Below are 23,571 nucleotides of genomic sequence, written 5' to 3'. Positions count from 1 at the left end.
TACTCTGCTTTCTCTCAATGGATTGCCTGCTAGAAGTTCCACACTGGATAAAAACAGATGACCTTTTGCACTCATGCAATGAGTCGTATTGAGTTATGTTTAGGACTGCTGAGCCTCAGAGTCCATTAACATGTTTTTGCATTTGCTTGCTCCATAAGTGTCAACACTGCAAGTATCACTCTCTCCTCTACTGTATTATTCAGTAGAGTTTTTCTGCTACGCTAATGAAGAGACTGCTGCAGCTTCAGGGTTTGTTTAGGAACGCTCCATCTGGAGCTGGCAGCCAGCGCTGGTGTTTTAGGTCAGTGCAGCTAAAGTGTGAGTCACAGTAGATTAGCGGGAAAGCCGTTGTGTAATTTCGCTTGGACTTCTAAAATACATAAATAGCAGGCAAATCAAACAGAAACAAAATCATGTACACAAACACTAGTAGGCCTGCAGCGATTAATCATTTAATTCAATTAGTACAAAACTTGGTCAGTATTTTATTGCTTTGATTATTCATTTGAGTTTAACTAATAAAAATGTATGAAAACCAAAATGCAGTAAGAAACTTAAGCAGACATTGTTTTGGCAAAATGTGTGTGGCCTGCATGAGCTTGTGGCGCCAAAACAGGTAAAAATTGTGAAAAATGGCTCAAAGAATAACAATAATGAGAGGGAAAGAGTCTGTCGGTACCACCGGGTACCAATTCACGTAAAATCATACAGTGCCTAATTTCGATATGTTTGTTGAAGGCGCTCAAAAGTACAGTAAGGCTTCACTGTTCAAAATGTGCTAGCTCGATGCTAAGTTACATTGGATTTGCCGCATACATGCTACTGATTAGCATTAGCGATTTTAAATTTGGTAATGAAAACTACAACTAAGATGCACGTTATAATCAAACAGCTGGTGTGTAACAAGTACAATACTTACAGTACAAACACTTTGCAGGGCCCAACAAAATAAAAGACTGGCACATTCAACTTAATAGCAAAGATTACTTCCTGGCGAAGATAACACGCTGCAGCGATCAATTCACTACTGCCATCTAATGTCTTGGAATTGCAACTGCATTCAAAGTCTACATAATACTATTATGTATGTATACTATATAACAGGGGTCACCAACCTTTTTGAAACCAAGAGCTACTTCTTGGGTACTGATTAATGCGAAGGGCTACCAGTTTGATACACACTTAAATAAATTGCCAGAAATAGCCAATTTGCTCAATTTACCTTTAACTCCATGTTATTATTAATATTTCATGATATTTATCTTTGTGGAAACACTGATCATCTTAATGATTTATCACATTAAATATATATAGAAACAGATAAATATCAATATGCAACACTTTATTTTTATATTTTCTCTAAGTGCACATTTTTCAAATTGAACATTTTCAAATGATCACTTCTAAGACAGTCTTGTGAAATCACAATATCCCATTTTAACTAGCTAGCCACTAACATTTTTTTTAAAAAATCATGAATTACTTTGCACCATGTTTGTACAAATAATAACTCATGTAAAAGAAAATAAAATAAAAAAATAATTTATGGAACATCATTAGTAATTTTTCCTGATTAAGATTAATTTTAGAATTTTGATGACATGTTTTAAATAGGTTAAAATCCAATCTGCACTTTGTTAGAATATATAACAAATTGGACCAAGCTATATTTCTAACAAAGACAAATCATTATTTCTTCTAGATTTTCCAGAACAAAAATTTTAAAAGAAATTCAAAAGACTTTGAAATAAGATTTAAATTTGATTCTACAGATTTTCGAGATTTGCCAGGATATTTTTTTGGAATTTTAATCATAATAAGTTTGAAGAAATATTTCACAAATATTCTTCGTCGAAAAAACAGAAGCTAAAATGAAGAATTAAATTAAAATGTATTTATTATTCTTTACAATAAAAAAAATAAATTTACTTGAACATTGATTTAAATTGTCAGGAAAGAAGAGGAAGGAATTTAAAAGGTAAAAAGGTATATGTGTTTAAAAATCCTAAAATCATTTTTAAGGTTGTATTTTTTCTCTAAAATTGTCTTTCTGAAAGTTATAAGAAGCAAAGTAAAAAAATAAATGAATTTATTTAAACAAGTGAAGACCAAATCTTTAAAATATTTTCTTGGATTTTCAAATTCTATTTGAGTTTTGTCTCTCTTAGAATTAAAAATGTCGAGCAAAGCGACACCAGCTTGCTAGTTGTGGGGAGGCGATGCCGGCGGACCGACGGCGCCCGCTCCAAGATGGCGGCGAGGAGGCGTGGACGAGCGAGCGGCAAGGCGGGGCGCGCCGGGAGCGACGCCGCAATCAGCATAAGGTGCGTGGAGCGCGCAGCTGTGGACAGTGCAATCACCCTCTCGGACCGTATAAAAGGGTGAGAGACGTGAACATCAAGGGAGGAGACGGAGAAAGACGGCGGACGGGAGGAAACCATCCTCTGCTGCCACGCAAACGACGGCGACGTGCTGCTGAAAAGCAGACGGCGGACGGGAGGAAACCATTCGTGTGCTCACGTGAGAAAAAAGGCAGCTGCTGAAAAGCACGCAAAAGACTCTGTGATTGAAATAATAAAGAAGTCTAAACCGTCTCACGACAATGTCTTCCCTGGATGGTCCTGAGAACCCGCACGACAGTTAGGACTGTCACACTAGTAAATAAATAACATTTAAAAAATAGAGGCAGCTCACTGGTAAGTGCTGCTATTTGAGCTATTTTTAGAACAGGCCAGCGGGCGACTCATCTGGTCCTTACGGGCGACCTGGTGCCCGCGGGCACCGCGTTGGTGACTCCTGCTATATAATATAGTACAGTCAAATACTTGCAAATGAGCCTCTGAAGTGTAAGAAAACAAGATAACAACTGGACAGCACAGTTTAGTGTTAAATGTTTAGTAAAAAATAGAGTGTTTTTTTTAAACAATCAACATTTATCAACAAATCTCAAAATCGGTACCGTTGAGTACTAATTCCCGGCCCCGGGAATTGGTACACTATTGACTAAAATGTGAAGGGTACACACGCCAAGAAAGAACCCAAAGAAAACGAGAGAAGCTGTCAAAGGTTTAAAATAAAAAAGACCGAAGGTGAAATGTAAGCACTGTCATTTTCCAATAGCACTACATTATTGACGTAGCACATTACCAGAAAGTATTTACAGAGCAAACAAGCAGAAACAAAATAATGGTCCATTTTGGCATCTAGCGCCATCTTTTATGTTTGACTTGCATAACAAATGTTTTGTTCAAAAACATTTGAGTACATGACATCATCTACCTGTGTAGTTTGCATGTTAATGCTAAGAAGTTGTCTAAAAATCAAACACCATTCCTCCAATTAATTCCCTATTTAATTGTGTGTCTATTGAATTGGAGAATACAGTGTCACGCAATTTAAAATATGTGTATGCTGTTTATTAATGGGTTTTATTCTTATAGTTATTATATACTATTAATATACTGTTTTCTTTTTTTTACAATTATCACTTTATCAAAAAGCCTTTTTGTGTAGTTTGGCTTTTTATTTATTATTATTTTATGTGTTTTACTTTTTAACTTAAAAAACAATATACTGTATAGTGATGCTCTCATGTTAAAAGCGCAATTTCAATGTTACGTGCATATGTAAGAAAAAGGCGGCTCATAAGAATCCTTGTTTATTTAAACTATTTTCCGTAAAAGACACATTGAAGTTAAAGTTAAAGTTAAAGTACCAATGATTGTCACACACACACTTGGTGTGGCGAAATTTGTCCTCTGCATTTGTCCTATCCCCTTGTTCACCCCCTGGGAGGTGAGGGGAGCAGTGGGCAGCAGCGGTGCCGCGCCCGGGAATCATTTTTGGTGCTTTAACCCCCAATTCCAATTCTTGATGCTGAGTGGCAAGCAGGGAGGTAATGGGTCCCATTTTTATAGTCTTTGGTATGACTCGGCCGGGGTTTGAACTCACAACCTAGCGATCTCAGGGCGGACACTCTAACCACAAGGCCACTGGGTAGGCTCTCAAGCTATAAAGTGTGTTTTATTTGATTACTCAATTAATCAAACAAATTAAACTAAAGATTACTCGCTAACTAAAATAATCGATAGCTGCAGCCCTGCAATATAATCTTGATATGTCAGCAGAAAAATCCTCATCGTCATTGAGTCAGAGTTCCTCACCTGAACAAGCGTACAGTTGCGTGCTGTGGTGTCCGACTTGGCCGTGATGACGTGTGACGTCCAATGTGCCAGCCAGTAGTCAATGGACACCATGAAGGAATGTTTTAGGAGCTGTGACAGGAGGAGCAGCGTGAGAAGGAGGAGGCCGGCCGAGGACAGGTAGGTGCCGCAGGAGTGCCAGGGAATGGTGGCTCGTTGACGCATTACCTGCGACAAGCTGTCGTCATCGTCACTCTCCAGGGATTCTTCTGGAGACAGACGAGGGATCGTCACTTGCAAAACGTGCCACGTGTGACACACTTCTCTCTTACCTTGCATGAACTTGTTTTTATACTCCTATCTATTTCCAACACATTCTCCTCATTGTTCTGTCACTTCAATAAATGCTCTCACCAAAATAACATACAAAGGATGACAACACAGTAAAGTATTTATATCTTCCTCTGCCAAGGGGTTTGGTGTTTGTTCAGTTTTCATCACATACAAGGTAGAATAGTGGCAAAAGCAAAATATGTTAATCTTTTCATTTAGATTGCTTTGAATTTTTAATGAGCCATCAAATTCACTACAATGGAACCCGTTTATGTCGACGCCCCTTGGACTGCCTAAGTCAGTGTTTTTCCAACCTTTTCTGAGCTAAAGCACATTTTCTTCATTGAAAAAATCCAGATGCACACCACCGGCAAAAAACATAAAAAAATGAAACTCCGCAGCCGATACTGACAGTAAAAAGTTGTTCTCGCAATTGTTGGATGTGAATTCAAACCATAACCAACCATGCATCACTATAGCTCTTGTCTCAAAGTAGGTGTACTGTCATGACCTGTCACATCACGCCGTGACTTATTTTGAGTTTTTTTGGTGTTTTCCTGTGTGTCGTGTTTTAGTTCTTGTCTTGCGCTCCTATTTTGGTGTCCTTTCCAGTTTTGTTGGGATTTTCCTGTAGCAGTTTCATGTCTTCCTTGAACGCTATTCCCCGCACCTGCTTTGTTTTCGCAATCAAGACTATTTAAATTGTGCGGACGCTATCCTTCTTTGTGGGGACATTGTTGATTGTCATGTCATGTACGGATGTACTTTGTGGACGCCGTCTGCTCCATGCGCTGTAAGTCTTTGCTATCGTCCAGCATTCTGTTTTTGTTTACTTTGCAGCCAGTTCAGTTTTAGTTTCGTTTTCCATAGCCATCCCTAAGTTTCAATGCCTTTTCTTAGCGGCCCTTGCCTTTTGTTTATTTTTGGTTTAAGCGTTAGATACCTTTTTAACTACTCGCTGCCTCCCGCATATTGTGATCACGACAAACCATGTTCCCGACATCTACAAAGCAATTAGCCACCTGCTGCCACCAACTGATATGGAAGAGTATTACACGGTAACTCTGCCTAGCTGTAGACAACACAGACACTCAACAACGGCACATTATTTGCAGATTATAATTACTGGTTTGCAAAAAAGTATTTTTAACCCAATTAGGTGAAATTACATAATCTCCCACGACACACAAGACAATATCTCACGTCACACTAATGTGCCACGGGCACAGTGGTTGAAAAACACTGGCCTAAGTGACATCAACATAGGAGGTTGTTGAAATAGCCGAAACTAGACCATACTCTGGCTCTTTTCTTTATTTGTAAACGTTTATTCAGATTTTATGATATTGTTAAATATTTATCTACTGCTGCTGCGATCATTTCATTGTCTGTCTTGACCACTTCCTAATTTGCACTGAACAGGAAGTCACTTTGTTTCAATGCTGCGTAAGTATATTATTATTTCACGCTTCTTCACTATAAGAATAATGCGTAACAATACTACAACAAATGTCGGCATAAACAGGACCGTTTCCTTAGAAATTACCCTTCTGAGTCTCAAAAAGAATGTTGACAACGTTTACAGTTGTCAACTTAAGTGGGCACTGTTTAGTAGTAAGAAGAAAAGCAGTCTTTCACATAATACGCTAAACTTCAGCAAAGTAATTATTAAAGGCCTACTGAAATGAGATTTTCTTATTTAAACGGGGATAGCAGATCCATTCTATGTGTCATACTTGATCATTTCGCGATATTGCCATATTTTTGCTGAAAGGATTTAGTAGAGAACATCGACGATAAAGTTCGCAACTTTTGGTCGCTGATAAAAAAAGCCTTGCCTGTACCGGAAGTAGCGTGACGTCACAGGTTGTGGAGCTCCTCACATCTGCACATTGTTTACAATCATGGCCACAAGCAGCGAGAGCGATTCGGACAGAGAAAGCGACGATTTCCCCATTAATTTGAGCGAGGATGAAAGATCGTGAATGAGGAAAGTGAGAGTGAAGGACTAGAGGGCAGTGGAAGCGATTCAGATAGGGAAGATGCTGTGAGAAGCGGATGGGACCTGATATTCAGCTGGGAATGACTGAAACAGTAAATAAACACAAGACATATATATACTCTATTAGCCACAACACAACCAGGCTTATATTTAATATGCCACAAATTAATACCGCATAACAAACACCTTCTCCTTCCCATCCATACAACCCGCCAATACAAATCAAACACCCGCACAACACACTCAATCCCACAGCCCAAAGTACAGTTCACCTCCGCAAAGTTCATACAGCACATATATTTCCCCAAAGTTACGTACGTGACATGCACATAGCGGCACGCACGTACGGGTAAGCGATCAAATGCAGATGCGTACTCACGGTAGCGCGTATCCAACTCAAAGTCCTCCTGGTAAGAGTCTCTGTTGTCCCATCTCCACAAGCATGCGTATCCAACTCAAAGTCCTCCTGGTAAGAGTCTCTGTTCTCCCAGTTCTCCACAGGCCAATGGTAAAGCTTGACTGTCATCGTTCGGGAATGTAAACAATGAAACACCGGCTACGACGTAGCCGCTACGTGTTTGTGTTGCTGCAGCCGGCCGCTAATACACCGCTTCCCACCTACAGCTTTCTTCTTTGCTATCTCCATTGTTCATTAAACAAATTGCAAAAGATTCACCAACACAGATGTCCAGAATACTGTGGAATTTTGCGATGAAAACAGACGACAGTCATGGTTTACAGAAGAAACTAAAGCCCAGAAATGATCATGTAGAAAGCTGGAACGCAAATGGCGTGCGACTAAACTTGAGGTTTTCCATCAAGCATGGAGTGATAGTTTAATAACTTATAAACGCATGCTTACCTCAGCTAAAGCTAAATATTACTCAAATCTCATCCACCTCAACAAAAATTATCCTAAATTTTTGTTTAGTACAGTAGCATCGCTAACCCAACAAGGGACTCCTCCCAGTAGCTCCACCCACTCAGCAGATGACTTTATGAATTTCTTTAATAAGAAAATTGAAGTCATTAGAAAAGAGATTAAAGACAATGCATCCCAGCCACAACTGGGTTCTATTAACACAGATACGACTGTATATACGACGGACACTGCCCTCCAAAATAGTTTCTCTCTCTTTGATGAAATAACATTGGAGGAATTGTTAAAATGTGTAAATGGGACAAAACAAACAACATGTTTACTTGACCCAATTCCTGGGAAACTTATCAAGGAGCTTTTTGTTTTATTAGGTCCATCAGGGTTAAATATTATAAACGTATCACTTTCCTCTGGCACTGTTCCCCTAGCATTCAAAAAAGCAGTTATTCATCCTATACTCAAAAGACCTAACCTCGATCCTGACCTCATGGTAAACTACTGGCCGGTGTCCCACCTTCCGTTTATCTCGAAAATCCTTGAAAAAATTGTCGCACAGCAGCTAAATGAACACTTAGCGTCTAACAATCTCTGTGAACCTTTTCAATCCGGTTTCAGGGCAAATCACTCTACGGAGACAGCCCTCGCAAAAATGACTAATGATCTATTGCTAACGATGGATTCTGATGCGTCATCTATGTTGCTGCTTCTTGATCTTAGCGCCGCTTTCGATACTGTTGATCATAATATTTTATTAGAGCGTATCAAAACGCGTATTGGAATGTCAGACTTAGCCTTGTCTTGGTTTAACTCTTATCTTACTGACAGGATGCAGTGTGTCTCCCATAACAATGTGACCTCGGACTATGTTAAGGTAACGTGCGGAGTTCCCCAGGGTTCGGTTCTTGGCCCTGCACTCTTTAGTATTTACATGCTGCCGCTAGGTGACATCATACGCAAATACGGTGTTAGCTTTCACTGTTATGCTGATGACACCCAACTCTACATGCCCCTAAAGCTGACCAACACGCCGGATTGTAGTCAGCTGGAGGCCTGTCTTAATGAAATTAAACAATGGATGTCCGCTAACTTTTTGCAACTCAACGCTAAGAAAACGGAAATGCTGATTATCGGTCCTGCTCAACACCGACATCTATTTAATAATACCACCTTAACATTTGACAACCAAACAATTAAACAAGGCGACTCGGTAAAGAATCTAGGTATTATCTTCGACCCAACTCTCTCGTTTGAGTCACACATTAAGAGTGTTACTAAAACGGCCTTCTTTCATCTCCGTAATATCGCTAAAATTCGTTCCATTTTGTCCACAAACGATGCTGAGATCATTATCCATGCGTTCGTTACATCTCGTCTCGATTACTGTAACGTTTTATTTTCGGGCCTCCCTATGTCTAGCATTAAAAGATTACAGATGGTACAAAATGCGGCTGCTAGACTTTTGACAAAAACAAGAAAGTTTGATCATATTACGCCTATACTGGCTCACCTGCACTGGCTTCCTGTGCACCTAAGATGTGACTTTAAGGTTTTACTACTTACGTATAAAATACTACACGGTCAAGCTCCTGCCTATCTTGCCGATTGTATTGTACCATATGTCCCGGCAAGAAATCTGCGTTCAAAGAACTCCGGCTTATTAGTGATTCCCAGAGCCCAAAAAAAGTCTGCGGGCTATAGAGCGTTTTCTATTCGGGCTCCAATACTATAGAATGCCCTCCCGGTAAAAGTTAGAGATGCTACCTCAGTAGAAGCATTTAAGTCTCATCTTAAAACTCATTTGTATACTCTAGCCTTTAAATAGACTCCCTTTTTAGACCAGTTGATCTGCCGTTTCTTTTCTTTTCTTTTCTACTCTGCTCCCAACCCGGGGTGGACCGCTAGCATGTCCATCGGATGGGGACATCTCTACGCTGCTGACCCGTCTCCGCTCGGGATGGTTCCTGCTGGCCCCACTATGGACTGGACTTTCGCTGATGTGTTGGACTTTCACAATATTATGTCAGACCCACTCGACATCCATTGCTTTCGGTCTCCCCTAGAGGGGGGGGGTTACCCACATATGCGGTCCTCTCCAAGGTTTTTCATAGTCATTCACATTGACGTCCCACTGGGGTGAGTTTTCCTTGCCCGTATGTGGGCTCTGTACCGAGGATGTCGTTGTGGCTTGTACAGCCCTTTGAGACACTTGTGATTTAGGGCTGTATAAATAAACATTGATTGATTGATTGATTGATCTATATGGTGCTGGGATACCCATGATTTCAGCTTTTCAAAGCTCCTCTTGGATTGCCAATATTTGACCTCGTTATTTTACAGCCTTGCACACAGGAAAACATGTGGAAGAGAATTGCAAGTAGGTCATGCCTCCGCATACCGAAAACAAAGATTGTGGATGACTGACAAGACGCTCACTTGGTTCACATAAATTCCACTGTTGAATAAACATGCTCAGGTGCTGAGAGCCATGCACAGAGTGAGACCTCTGTAGCCAGTTTGAAAGCATGAGACGAAGAAAAGAAACACACGGACATCGCAGTTTATCGATCAAGGCAAAGTTATTGAGTTCATTTTCATTTATCGTCTGGTTAATTGATCTTCCTCGGCCTACAATTGTCCAGAGGTATGAAAAATGTATACGTCAAATTTAATGCGATTTAAGGCCTTAATTTTCACAAAATCCATTTAATTACTTTTATTGCTTTTGAATGACCCGCGAAAACTCTGATTTTTCACTTAAGCACAAGGGAGAATAGGGCCCTTAGTCACTCATTTTATATAGCGACTAATCAAACCTCTATAGATACTAATTTCCAAAGAAGTGGCTAGCGACAAATCTGGTGACAAGACTTTTAGAGACTGACATGAAAGCACAGTGTTTCTATGGGCTCCCTACCCCATCAACATGTACACTGCGACATTTCCTTTTTATGTTTTTACTCACTTTTTACGAATACATACCGGTAATCGAAAATTAAAGTAAAAAGTTAAAGTTAAAGTACCACTGATAGTCACACACACACCAGGTGTGGTGAAATTACCCTCTGCATTTGACCCATCCCCTTGTTCAACCCCCTGGGAGGTGAGGGGAGCAGTGAGCAGCAGCGGTGGCTGCGCTCAGGAATCATTTTGGTGATTTAACCCAAAATTCCAACCCTTGATGCTGAGTGCCAAGTAGTGCCAAGTGCCAAATTAGACCATTATCTTCTCCCAACCAACCGCTAGGGATGGGTATTGTTTTCATTTTTACCAACACAAGTATTAATGGGGTAAAAACAGTACCTGAACCGGTACGAATTTTTTTTATTTTTGGTTTAAAACAATCCATTTTTATTTTACGGATTTTGTGACATGCAAGTTGAACTGAATTGTAATTTATATAATTCAATGACATGAATAAAATGTTAAGTAATATTTATTTAATTTTATTTAATATTGTCATAATTATCACAGTAAAACCCAAATAATTACATAACACAGCAAATGTGCAAACAAACATGCTTATGTAAGTTATTTTACCGAGACTCTTATTTGGTTTGGTTTAAATTTATTTAGAACATGTATGCAATTACAAGTGATGTATGATATAGTTTACATATTTACATTTCTTTTTACAGCAAGTTCAAAAAGGAGTATGAAATTCAACAAATGTTTTAATAGCTAAGTCAGGTATGATTCACATATGAAATAAAACATCTCATTTTCAATAAAGTTCAAGATGTTCATCAAAATTCTTCTTCCTTGTATTTTGGAAACACTTTTAGTTTGAACAGCCTCTTAAACTGGACCATATTAGTATATTGATAAATGTATTTACTTTAATCCATTTCACAATTTAATTCCACATACTGATATACCAAATGTTTTAAGTTTTGTATGTGCATACAAATGTTGGAAATTACATTTTTCTCTGAGCTGATATTTCTCGCCTTGTAGTACATTCTTTGGTAGCAGCTGATAGTTTGCTTTGTACAGTTTGCATATTCACCCAGTCATTAAATTTCAATATTTTTGATTTAATAAATAAAGGGTTTGTATGTTCTCTATATCCAACATTAGTTATTATTTTAACTGATCTTTTCTGTAACATGGTTAGTGAATGAAGTGTACTTTAGTAGAAGTAATTTTTGGTCAAGTACATAATTTGCTTTATTCATTATTGAAATATTTCTTGCCACCTTAATGTCATATACTTTTACATGAGATTTCAAGGTTATTTTTTCATCCATTACAACACCTAAAAATTAGTTGTTTTTTTTACTTTTTCTTTTTCTACTTTGTCTATGTGTATTTGTGTTTGACTTTCTCTTCTACTGTTATCGAATATCGTTATTCTAGTTTTATTGAGAGTCAAAGATAGTCTGTTTTTGTCAAACCATCTTTTTAATTTGTTCATTTATTCTGTTATTTATTGTGTTCTCTCCGAGGAACGGAGTTTTAATACCCAACCAAGGCTGCCAAGGCTGCCTTAATGCACGGGCTTGACTGGGCTGAAGCCCAGGGGCCCCAACCAATCAGGGGACCCTGATTTTGACGGCGGAAGGCAATGGTTGATGTTCATAGCTGTTAATCATAAACAACTCAGCTTTGTCTAGCGATCATGTACTCTCTCTCTCTCTCTGTTGCATTGTTTTTTCCTACTGCTCCGAGCGGGTCTCAAACCGTGTGAGAGACCAGCGTACTACTATTGAGCTACCGGAACTTTACTTGACTTCAATTACACTCGCATAGACCTGCATGCGTCTGTCGTGAAGGAGATGTATTCATGAACAAAATAATTTTTAAAATGGGTGATATTTTTGCATTGTTGCTGTTCTGTAAATTATGATTTTTTTTTTTTAAACTGTATTTTCGGGCGGGCTAGGGATTGGTGTGTTGAAGTTGGGGAGCCGGGGAGGCAAAAGCCCCTCAACCCCACGACCACCCCTTAGCCCTGACCACTGCCACAAATAGATTGCAGGCCTGTGGGAAACTGCACACAATCAGGACTTGATGAGATGGTCTTAATAGACAGGTAGTCGACATAAGCGGGTTGTTCTATCTTATTAATTAATAGTGATACCTTTTAATGTGTAGTGCTAATACTGATAATTGAACAAATCACTTAACTTTACAAACAAGTAGTAAAAGTGTTACTAGGTGATATATTCAACTAGATAGGTGTACAGTAATGGTTTTAGGTATGAAACCTTGGCGGGGGTCTGCAATGTGCCCTTCTAAATGTGCTACTGCAGGCCCAGCCCAATGAAAGCAGTGTTTAGCGGGAACAACCGTACACTTGGAACACCAAGTGGGGGTGAGGAGCGAGTATTGACACCTGCTGTAAATACTGTACAGCATATATCCACATATCATGCAGCAGGTTGGAGCAAGAGGCTGTGTGGAGCGTTGATGAGAAGCAGGATTGGTTTTATCCTCCTTCAAGCAGGTGAGTGTTTGGAAGGCAAGACATAACCATGTCAAAATAAGAATGAAAATATAGATGATTCTAATATGAAGGGAGAAGCGTACAAAGACAGGATTTTCGAGCAGCGTCAGAAAGCCACACAATTGCTTTCTTGTCTTTTTTTCAGGGTTTGTTTGCTTTGACAAAGCATGCTTTCTGGTCACACCTGTTTGATCGAACATGAGCGTAAAACCTGGTGCTGGAGTCATGGCGAAAGTCCAGGGGGTGTCACCAGCACGCGAGAAACAACACAAAACACAGATAAAGTGTAATGCCGCTACACTTGGAAAAACACTATCACAAATAAACAACAAAGACACACAGAAATTTGGATTAGAGAGCAGGTTCAATAGCAACACGAGGCAATAAGTTGTGTACGATAAACACCAGAGGTTGTGGAATAGCGTGTCTTATTGGTGACAAAGTGTGGAGGTAAGTCGGGAAGAGTATTGTGAAAGTAAAGTAGTGTCAAAGACAGTGGGGTATGGTACATCACAGTAGAAAAGAATGTGATGCAGAACGTGTATGTCTAATGGTTCAACTAGCAGCAACACTGAAAATAAGTAGATAAATATAAGCTGGAAGAGCCTCCTAAATGCACGTGTACTACTTTCAGGATGAAGTGAAACAGTATAAATCTGTGACGTGGAGGACTTCCCAAAACTATGAGAACTACATAGAGGTGTACCGTAATTTCAGGACTAAAAGATTGCCGAACAGGTCACAGTGGACCAATGAAATGGTAAATAATTATTTTGTCGAAGGTATTACATCAAACAATCCTTCAGTAGGCCATTTAGTGTGTTGTGGACTCACCCTCAATATGGAAAAGACACCAAGAAATGAACAAGACACAGCCCCTCAGCTAAAGATGGTCGGCCCGGTCATTTAAAAAAGGTAACGGAAATCCCCCACAATTACTGCCAAAGAAGACGGGACAAACCCAGAGGCGACCTGCCTCAAGACGAAAGTAAAAACAAGGCAGAGAAAACGCAATCCCGAGTCACCTCAACTCCGACACCGAAGAAGGCGACTTTAGTAGTTATAGCACGCAGGAGGAGAAGAAGGATGACTTCTCCGGTAGGCGATATGTCCTGTTACCTGAACTGTCGTTTGTTAAATTTGTGAATGAACACAAGCACCTGTGTAAAAATGTTATGTTTCAATGTGTTCACCTGTGTCTTTTAGACCTGTGCGGCCGATATATGTACAAAGTAAGATTAGTCCAAAAATTGAGTGCGGCTTAAACTTAGGTGTGCTCTATAGCCCGGAAATTACGGTACCTTTTAATGAAGTTAAGGACTATATGCATTAATATTTGTACATGACAGTACATGGCCTGGCAGTATTTTGACCTCTCACCTTCCTCGTCCTCCTCAGTCTTAGCAGCCTCTCTGGAGTACATAGCTCTCCGCAGATTTTTTCTTTCCATATGTGTCATACTGGATGCTACGGTCTCCTGAAAAATAGAAATGTCTTAAAAATGTGATGACGCAATTTTCAAACAACAAGCTCAGGTTCTGTAAACAAAGCACTAGATGCTTAAAGGGGAACTGCACTTTTTTGGAATTTTGCCTATTGTTCACAATCAGTATGAAAGACATGAAGACGGGTATATATATATATATATATATACAGTATATATATATATATATATTTTTTTTTTTAATGCATTCTAAATAGTAAATAAATGCGATCAAAAGTCTGCCTACAATGGAGCCTATGGGAGCCTGATCTACTCTGCCAATAAAGCCCTTAAAACAAATCCAATCACCTCTGTTAAGATTTTATATGCACACTGTAAGTATATATGTAATGTAGTAACAGGCACATTTATAATAACATTTAATATTTATGTATTATGATCATGTTAAGCATACACAGCGCTTTAATTTAAAAAACGAACCACAATGTTTTCGTTATTTTTTTTATAACATCACTGATTATTACTTACTGCAAACTTCATGAGAGCCAACAAATGTAATAAAACGTCACTTACTGTACAATGTCTGCTGTCATTAGAATGTCGACTGATAGAATCTTGTTATATTCCCGATGATATTCCAGATGAAGAATGACTCATAATCCTCACTAAAAAAAGGAGGCGGAACCAAGCGTCTTTTTGTGTCATTCTCGCCATTTGCGGTTCTAAATTGGCTGTCAAAGTGTACCAACTTGTCGGAATACGTACTCGTCCTTCTACTATCAAGGTGAGAGGCATGATTTATGATCTACAATAAAGTTTTATGAGCACGAAAAGGAGGAAGCAGCTCATCAGTCGATCATGTCAACATTGCCACACAAGCTTGTGATCACGGCGCCGCAAAAATAGCCTGTCCGCGTTGGCGCTTATAATAATATCACTAATAGTGTTAATATTCAAGTCACAAAATGTAAATGCTGTATTGTTGGCAGTTTTTGGAAGTTTTTTTATTGGGTTTTATCGGCGGAATAGAGAGCCTCCTATTCGCCCCATTATAAGGGGACTTTAATTGAATTGAATTGAATTGAAGTATTTATTTCAAACCTGCACAGTACAACAAAACATTTTTGTAGTCGTGGAGTTCCACAAGGATCGATCCTTGGACCTCTATGATATTACCATGGTTTCCAAACTTTTAAGTGTATTTTATTTGCGGACGACCCAACCCTATTTTATTAAGGACAAAATATTAAGCATGTGTTAGAGGTGGTTGAAAATTGATTTATTTTTGTAGTAGTAGGAAAAGTGTGGATGCCTCATTATATATCAAAGGAGTTAAGATTCAAAGAACAAAGAAGATCCGTTTTTTTGGTGTTACAATTGATGAACGTTTGTCATGGAAATCACATAATAATACAAAGGCTAAAGTATCTAAAACTATTTCTATATTACACAAAGGGAAGGAATTTCTTAATCTAAAAGCATTGTATATTTTGTATAACTCACTGATTGTTCCATATCTAACATACTGTGTAGAAGTGTGGGGTAGTGCCTGTAAAACATATTTAAATCCAACCTTCCTTCTGCAGAAAAGAGCCGTAGGAATCATAAGTGGATAAGCATGATATTCAAACAGTTAAACTTACTGAAATTTAAAGTATTGGTAGAGTGTCATATCCTAAAAATCAAAACAAAACAATCAAAACGTATTCGTTAAACAAGAAAGTAGTTACAATCAAAAAAGGAATTGAGCTCTTTGCTAAATCGAGGTTTAGAATGGGGATAAAGGAATGAAGCATTTCAATCAAAGGTGTTACTTTGTGGAACAATTTTGACAGTGAAATGATTAAATCTAAAACTCCTACTGTATTAAAATTTTTTAAAAATCATTAAGATGAAAATATATGATTTGGAGTAAATGATTGTGTCCATGTTTAGTTATTTTGTTGTATATTATTAAATGTGTCCTGGGTATGACGTTAAACTACATCCAGGCATGAGATGGGAGGTTGTTTGTGGGGTTAGTGAGTCCCAACTAACGTCTATAAAATGCACACAAAGAACCGTTTGCACCTTCTCTTGTGACTGGCGGGCGGTCAGCGCCATAAAGCTGAGCGGGTCCCTGGGTAATTGGGGCGCGGACAACCAACAGGACAGACTAAGTTCAACAGCCCAGTAAGGCAATTAGTCTAGGAGAAGGATCTCTGATATAAAATACCCCTTCCAACCCGCACCAAGCCAGCGTGGAAGGTGTAGGCTAATAACCAGCATGAAGAGTACGCCAAGAGATCGTTCACTATGGCAGAAACATGCTGAGGCTTTCGTCCAGCAGTGGACTGACAACGGCTGATGATGATGATGATGATTATTAAATATGTATGTTACGAATATATATTGCTAGTTTTCTGAGTTGAACAACAACTGTAACGGTATGAATAGGGTCAGATATAAGTTTTACTTTTTTCTGCTTCTTTTCGTTCATTATTCATTTTAAATGTAATGTTAATTGTTTTTTGTTTGACCTTAAATGAATGAAACAAAACAAACAAACAAATAATCACATGCCAAAAATAGCAACAATGGTTAAAAGCAATTAGGAATTAAATAGCACTGGATGGTGCTGCTCATTACTTACCGTCTCAAACTCTTGGTCCTGTCTGTGCATCAGCGTTTTCCACTGCTCAAAGAGCTCAGGTTCACAGTTCTGGATGTCCTTCAGAGTCCCTTCGGTCTGGATGGTGCCGTCTTTCATGGCAATAATCTGAAAAGACACACGAACGCATGAAACAATCTGTAACTGATTCATTGTATACGCGTTAGGATTGCGCTATTCAGAAGATTTACAAAATAAAAATATGACCATCTGTAGAGCTTCTATTACTATCGTTATATCGGGACAATGTATGCATTTTTGTTATTGTTTACAAATTCAGGAAATTAGTCTTTGGACACAGAAGGGCTTTAAGGGCAAAACCCGAATGATTTAAGTCAGAGCCAATAGTAAGAAACTATCCAAATATGTTACACCACCATCCTGTGTTTTTTGTCTGATTATAATTGCCATTAGAAATGTAATCATTTAAGGATTTTTTAAATTTTAAATATCTGCGTTGGTATGACTAATACTGTTACGGATTATTACTATGTGGTATTTGATTGATACCCAAATTTATAGTATGCCCCAAAACTAATGTAAAATATCCAAAGAACGGAAGAATAAGTGCCCATTACATTTTAACAGAAATATAGAGAGAACCATGTTACAACAGAAAGTATCCAGATATTAACAGCAAATTAACAAGTACATTAATAATTGATTTGACTAAATAATACAACAGGAAGTTACGCAAAATGTTACCGTATAAGTCAGCAGCTAAATTGAGCCTTTTAACCCATTTTGAAATGGTTATATTATAATTATATGCCAAATAATATGATATATATCGTTATCGCAGGAGTCTGCCATAAATATCTCGTTATGTACACGCACACAAACAAACACAAACGTGCGCGCGCACACACACACACAAAAACACACACACACACACACACACACACACACACACACACACACACAAACACACAACTCTCACCCAGTCTGCTTGTGGTAAGTACTGAAGTTTGTGCGTGACCAGCACCACTGTCCTCTTCTCCTCTCTCAGGAGCCTGAGGATCCCATCTTGCATCAGATGGTCACTCAAGTGAATATCTAGAGCAGAGAATGGGTCGTCCTGTAAAAAGATACCAAAGTGGGGTAACATAAAGGAACATATGTATTAGTATTATTGTTATTATGGATGGATTATTATTATTACTATTATTATTATCAGTGCCGCTCTTAGTTTCCTTCTCATCAAAACTATCAGTGACCTTTTACTTCTGTATGGATGGATGGATTTGTGCTTTGCCTCTTTAACTACAACATTTGCATTTAGGATGTGTTGCATTTATGTCCAGCAAAAATAACTTGAAATGTGCATTTGTTTGTCAAAATTTGTTTTTATTAGCCATAGCCAGATTAATATTTGCTCATTATGTCATTGTCTGCAGGTGACTCACCAGAAAGACCACATTTGTCTGCTGATACAAGGCTCGGGCCACACTGATGCGCTGCTTCTGCCCACCCGAGAGGATGATACCCTGTAACAAAGGCAGGAGTGTAACGCAAGATGAGATGCTATCACAAAAAAGGGAACAAATAGCTTCATTATTTCATTTTCATTTTTTCATTTATTTATTTATTTCAGGCAATGACATAAAAAAGTACAAAGTTGACAACACATAATAATACAAATTAATATAGTGCAAAAGGTAATGTATAGTATGTAATGCATGATTGTCCAGTTTTGCCTGAAAGGGAGTGGGAAGAAGATACTTTATTTAATACCACCCCCGGTTCTCCATTCAGTGATTATTCACATGAGTTTCACTGTTACTTTGTTCAAGGATTATAATACAGATGTTGTATCATAGTGGCATTACCACAGGTAACAAAAATTATTACCCTGTAACAATAATTTGTATCAACAATGTAGGAATAATGAATATACCAACATTGGTAATAGACAAATGCCAACAATGGTAATAGACAACATAGCAATAATGGTAATAGACAACATAGCAATAATGGTAAGGAAATATTGAGCACATGTTAACACTTTGAGACAGAGTGTATAGAGTATTTAGTATTTAGTATACCGTATTTCCTTGAATTGCCGCCGGGAATATAGTATTCGCCTGCCTAGGATTACAGTCGGGTCAAACTTGTTTCGCAAAATAATTAGCGCATGTTTGGCACTTCCGCCGGGTCAAATATGAGTCATTAAATGACTTCCGCCTCCTGGTGGTAGAGGGCGCTAGTGATCCTTCTTGCGACTGCTGGTACTGCAGAAGACCGGTGCTGCAGAAGAAGACAACACGCAGCAAGAGTGAGCAGCCATTGTTTGCTTGCACTTTTACCATGGAGGATTACATATCTAAAATAAAACAGTTTTCTAAACTGGACTTTCAATCGAAGCAGGAGGTAATACTTAAAGGAAGATCTCCATCGAGACAGAGAGACTTTTAAAACTGAAGAAAGATAAGGAAGACTTTTATAGGAGCTGCGCATGGACTCATTTATACCTAAAGGTAAGACCATAATAAAGTTTTTTTTTATTAAATGTGATTTTCATGATAAGGTAAGCGCCGGAGTGAGAAGAGGTTTTAAAATAGTTAGCGCATGCTTTCCAATCCCGCATGCTTTTGGTAAACGCAGGAGTGAGAAGAGGTTTTAAATTAATTAGCGCCCCGGCGGCTATTCAAGGAAATACGGTATAGAGTATTATAAAAGCGGGCAGTCCTGTTATCCCCTGTGTAGGACTGCAATCCATCATAAAATCCAAATCCCTGCACACACCAGCATCTCATCCTTGCAGCACAGTAATGATGACCAATGTTGTTGCAGTGTAACAAGCCACAGAGGGATAAGCCATTGCCAGATCAGGCAATAAAAAGACCGACAGAGGAATTCAAATTAATCGTTACTGACCCTCTCTCCAATCTCTGTCTGGTCCCCCTGTGGCAGGATGTCGATGTCAGGCTGAAGAGAGCAGGCCTCAATGACAGCATTGTATCTAGCGGGAACAAACAGACGGACAGAATACAGATGAGGACCAGCACACAAAAGCTCAACTGCAACAATAGCGGAGTACAGGACACTGATATTTGTAGAGTGGTCTCAGGCGAACCATCTGGTCCTTAATGTGGACAAGACCAAGGAGCTGGTCATCGACTTCAGAAAGAGAATGACCCCGGTGGAGCCCATCAAGATCCAGGGCCGGGAGGTGGCAGTAGTGGGGCAGTATAAGTACCTGGGAGTTCATTTGAACAGCAGACTGGACTGGAAGGACAACTGCAAAGCTGTTTACAAGAAGGGCATGAGCAGACTCTTTTTCCTGAGGAAGCTTAGGTCCTTTAATGCTGTTGGAGATATTTTACCAGTCTGTTGTGGCCAGTGCCTTGTACTTTGCAGTGGTTTGTTGGGGGAGCAGCACCAGCAAAAGGGACTCAAACCGGATTGACAAACTGATCCCGAAAGCCGGCCAAACTATTGGCACGCAGTTGGAGGCGTTTGTGTCAGTGAGGAACAGGAGGACACTGGACAAACTGCTCGCCATCATGGACAATCCTGCCCACCCACTCCACCTGACAATTGAGGGACAGCGGAGTTCATACTCCAACAGGCTCCTTCAGCTTCCTTCCCGCACTGTGCGATTCAAGAACTCCTTCATTCCGCACTGCATCCAGCTGTATAATCACTCGCCATACAGCAATAGATGATATCTGCCTATTACCTGACTCCTTCTATGTCAGCTACTTCTCTTTGTTTTTAATGTATATTTTCTATTTTCTGCTGGATCTACTATCTATTTTATGCTGCTGCTGTCACATATACTGTAATATTGTACTTGGTAATTGTTATATATTGTATATATGTTATAGACATAATATAATATATCTGTATATATAATATACTGTACACATATGTATATATTTGTATATATTTGTATATATGTTGTATTTTATATCACTATATTTAGTCTATTTATACGGGCATTGTCCTTTCCATCCTTACACTTTCCATCATTGTAACTGAGCTACTGTGTTGAGCAATTTCCCTTGTGGATCATTAAAGTTTGTCTAAGTCTAAGTCTAATATTGTACCAAACACCTGCAAACCTGTAAATTCCTCGACTGTCCAATATTGTGCACACAGAACTGCTAAAATTCAAAGATTGTGTGGAACTACAAACATCACAAATTACATTAAAAGCAAAAAAAACTATAAAATTGCCTGGAAATGATAGGTGGCAGATATATATTTGCAAGGCCATTTTCAAGAAAGATATTTAAAGAGAAACTACATCTTGTGAGACGATGTCGGCCGACACCGGAAGCTATCCCGGCGGTGAAATGGTTTGCCCGCGACTTTCACACGAATCAACCGACTACAACCAACTACCGACTACGACAGTACCACTGGCTTATATGGCGTCGAATGGGTTCTACAAATTGTGAGTTCAAATATTTTATTTCTTAATTTTTTAATGTTTCATTTGTTTTATACAATTATTTTAATTTTGACAGTACCACGTAAGATATGTTTTAATTGATGAAACGGGTTTATTGAATGTTAAATGCGCGGAAAAAAAGACAGTTGTGTACACTGTTGAGAGGGGTCAATGCCCAGTAGTGTGCAAGTGTGTTTCTGTATCGTATCTCCAGCCGTGTCCATGTGGTGACATAAATTACGGTATTTTGAGAGGTGTAGTTGGACCAAGTAGGACATCACTGAAGGACTAGGTGAGAAACGCACGGCCCCCCACTGGTATACGTACTCTATATTTCTGCACAGATGAGAAGAAAATGTCTTGTAGAGTGCCTGCGTGTTTTTCGAAATCAAGTACCCAGACAAAGAATGCCACAAGTTAGTGACTCAGTCTGTGCTTTTTGTATTGCCTAGGACTGCAAAATAAGCCACCACAGGGCCAAATATGTCATGATCAGTTAAGGCTGGAACCCTGGGTGAAGAGGTGGCATGCAGAAAAAAGTATCTTTAATCCTGCTCACACAGAAGGAATCTACACGCAAAACACAAAGTGCAAAAATAAAGATGAGGAAAAAAGGCAACATGAGATGCAGCGGAATGCAAATAGCATACAGGTTACATTCGGAATGGTATAGTAATGAAAACTAAAGCTTTTTGATTAGTGATTACTAATTATCGCCTCCTCAGGAGGGCTGCAACGAATAACCCATCAAATCCATTGATTCAATAATAAAAAAAAAAGCTTTAATGTTGCTTTGATTAATCGTTTTAATGAGTGCAACTAATACAAATTGATAAAATCCGGACCACATGAAGTGGCCAGAATTTAAAATCGATAGATTACTCATTTACTAAAACAATCGATAGCTGCAGCCTTACTCCTCAGTAAAAAGAAACCTGATACAGTATACTGTGTAACATAATAAGAGCAACATAACAAAACTAGGGCTGCAACAAACGATTAATTTGATAATCGATTAATCTGTCGATTATTACTTCGATTAATCGGTTAATAATCGGATAAAAGAGACAAACTACATTTCTATCCTTTCCAGTATTTTATTTTTTTAAAAACAGCATAATGGCACCATACTTATTTTGATTATTGTTTCTCAACTGTTTGTAAATGTTGCAGTTTATAAATAAATAATTATTTTAAAAAATATATTTTTTTTATTTATTTATTTATTTATTTATTTTTTTTAAAGCCTCTGCGCATGCGCATAACATAGATCCAACGAATCGATGACTAAATTAATCGGCAACTAGTTTTATAATCGATTTTAATCGATTTAATCGATTAGTTGTTGCAGCCCTAAACAAAACTAATGGAGAACGACACAAAAAGCAAACCCTGTCATGCGGAGAAAGTTGCACTTTGATAAAGAAGATGAGAAACCCCATTTATGAAGGTTGTATTTATGTAGTTTTGTCCTGCCATCCTCCTGCTCATTTTATCAACATCTTCACATACAAGAGTCCTCAAAAATGCTAAAAAATATATTACATTTTCATGTACTGTGTTCATCTATTTCATTGAGCATGTATATGTATTTCATATTGTTTTCTGCATGTAAAACTAATAATTATTCATATAATTATTCTTGTGGGGAAAAACAGCTACACGTTTTATACAATTCGGGTATTGTCTGACTTTTTGGAACGGGTTAATAATGAAAACCGAGATACCCCTGTACTTTTTTGTCCATGTTGTGTTTGTGCTCTCAAAAATAAATAAATAAAGTAAAATTAATTAACCCATTTTCGATTAAGGATGGTTCCAAGTGATACCCAGTGTTGGTATCGGCCTGATATTGGCCAATTGAATTGATCGAATATTAAACATTGTAAAAAGTAATTAACACATAATGCCAATGTTGTGTTACATGTCGTAAACAGGGAGGCAGTGCTACATTAGCGCATTGTAGCCAAATCATCTCAGCTCTGTGAAATCAAGAAGTGCAAAGAAGAGAAAAGAAGCCGAGTGCTTTGGACATTTCAACTACACAAATGTGATCAAATATTTGCAGAAGCATCAAAGTAGAGGAAGCAAGCGACTATTGTACTCATGCTAAAAAGAAAGGTCATGTTTTTAATATCTATATTAAGCAAGTAACCATGACTAATATCATGTTTTGGGTAAAGTGTAAATCTGGAGTGCAATGTGCTTTGAATGCCTCCTAGGCCCCATTTACACTAAGCCAGGATAAGGTTATCCAGGGTAAATCCCACCTAAC

The 23,571-nt window shown here is 38.5% G+C and overlaps 1 protein-coding gene across 14 annotated transcripts in view; it reads right to left on the bottom strand.

Moving 5' to 3' along the window:
• Positions 1-23,571, bottom strand: part of abcc8 (ATP-binding cassette, sub-family C (CFTR/MRP), member 8) — a 124,516-nt gene that overhangs the window by 22,268 nt on the left and 78,677 nt on the right. For 7 of the 14 annotated variants that reach the window (XR_009824362.1, XM_062036179.1, XM_062036168.1 and 4 more), the window contains 7 exons: positions 19,775-19,859; positions 18,304-18,384; positions 17,838-17,975; positions 16,880-17,005; positions 14,185-14,280; positions 12,988-13,054; positions 4,164-4,411 (listed from right to left, as the gene is read on the bottom strand). Coding sequence is in view for 13 of the 14 variants with exons in the window: in XM_062036179.1 (XP_061892163.1) it covers positions 4,164-4,411; positions 12,988-13,054; positions 14,185-14,280; positions 16,880-17,005; positions 17,838-17,975; positions 18,304-18,384; positions 19,775-19,859 (841 nt within the window). In the remaining variant the exon portion in view is untranslated. Of the gene's footprint in view, positions 1-4,163; positions 4,412-12,987; positions 13,055-14,183; positions 14,281-16,879; positions 17,006-17,837; positions 17,976-18,303; positions 18,385-19,774; positions 19,860-23,571 lie in introns of all 14 variants that reach the window. The other 7 variants (XM_062036173.1, XM_062036177.1, XM_062036174.1 and 4 more) reach the window with 5 other exon arrangements.

This window comes from Entelurus aequoreus, linkage group LG24 (genome assembly GCF_033978785.1).
Source record: "Entelurus aequoreus isolate RoL-2023_Sb linkage group LG24, RoL_Eaeq_v1.1, whole genome shotgun sequence".
Lineage (NCBI taxonomy): Eukaryota > Metazoa > Chordata > Actinopteri > Syngnathiformes > Syngnathidae > Entelurus > Entelurus aequoreus.
The sequence above is the reverse complement of the archived record's forward strand: the minus strand, read 5'-3'. Positions and strand labels throughout refer to the sequence as shown.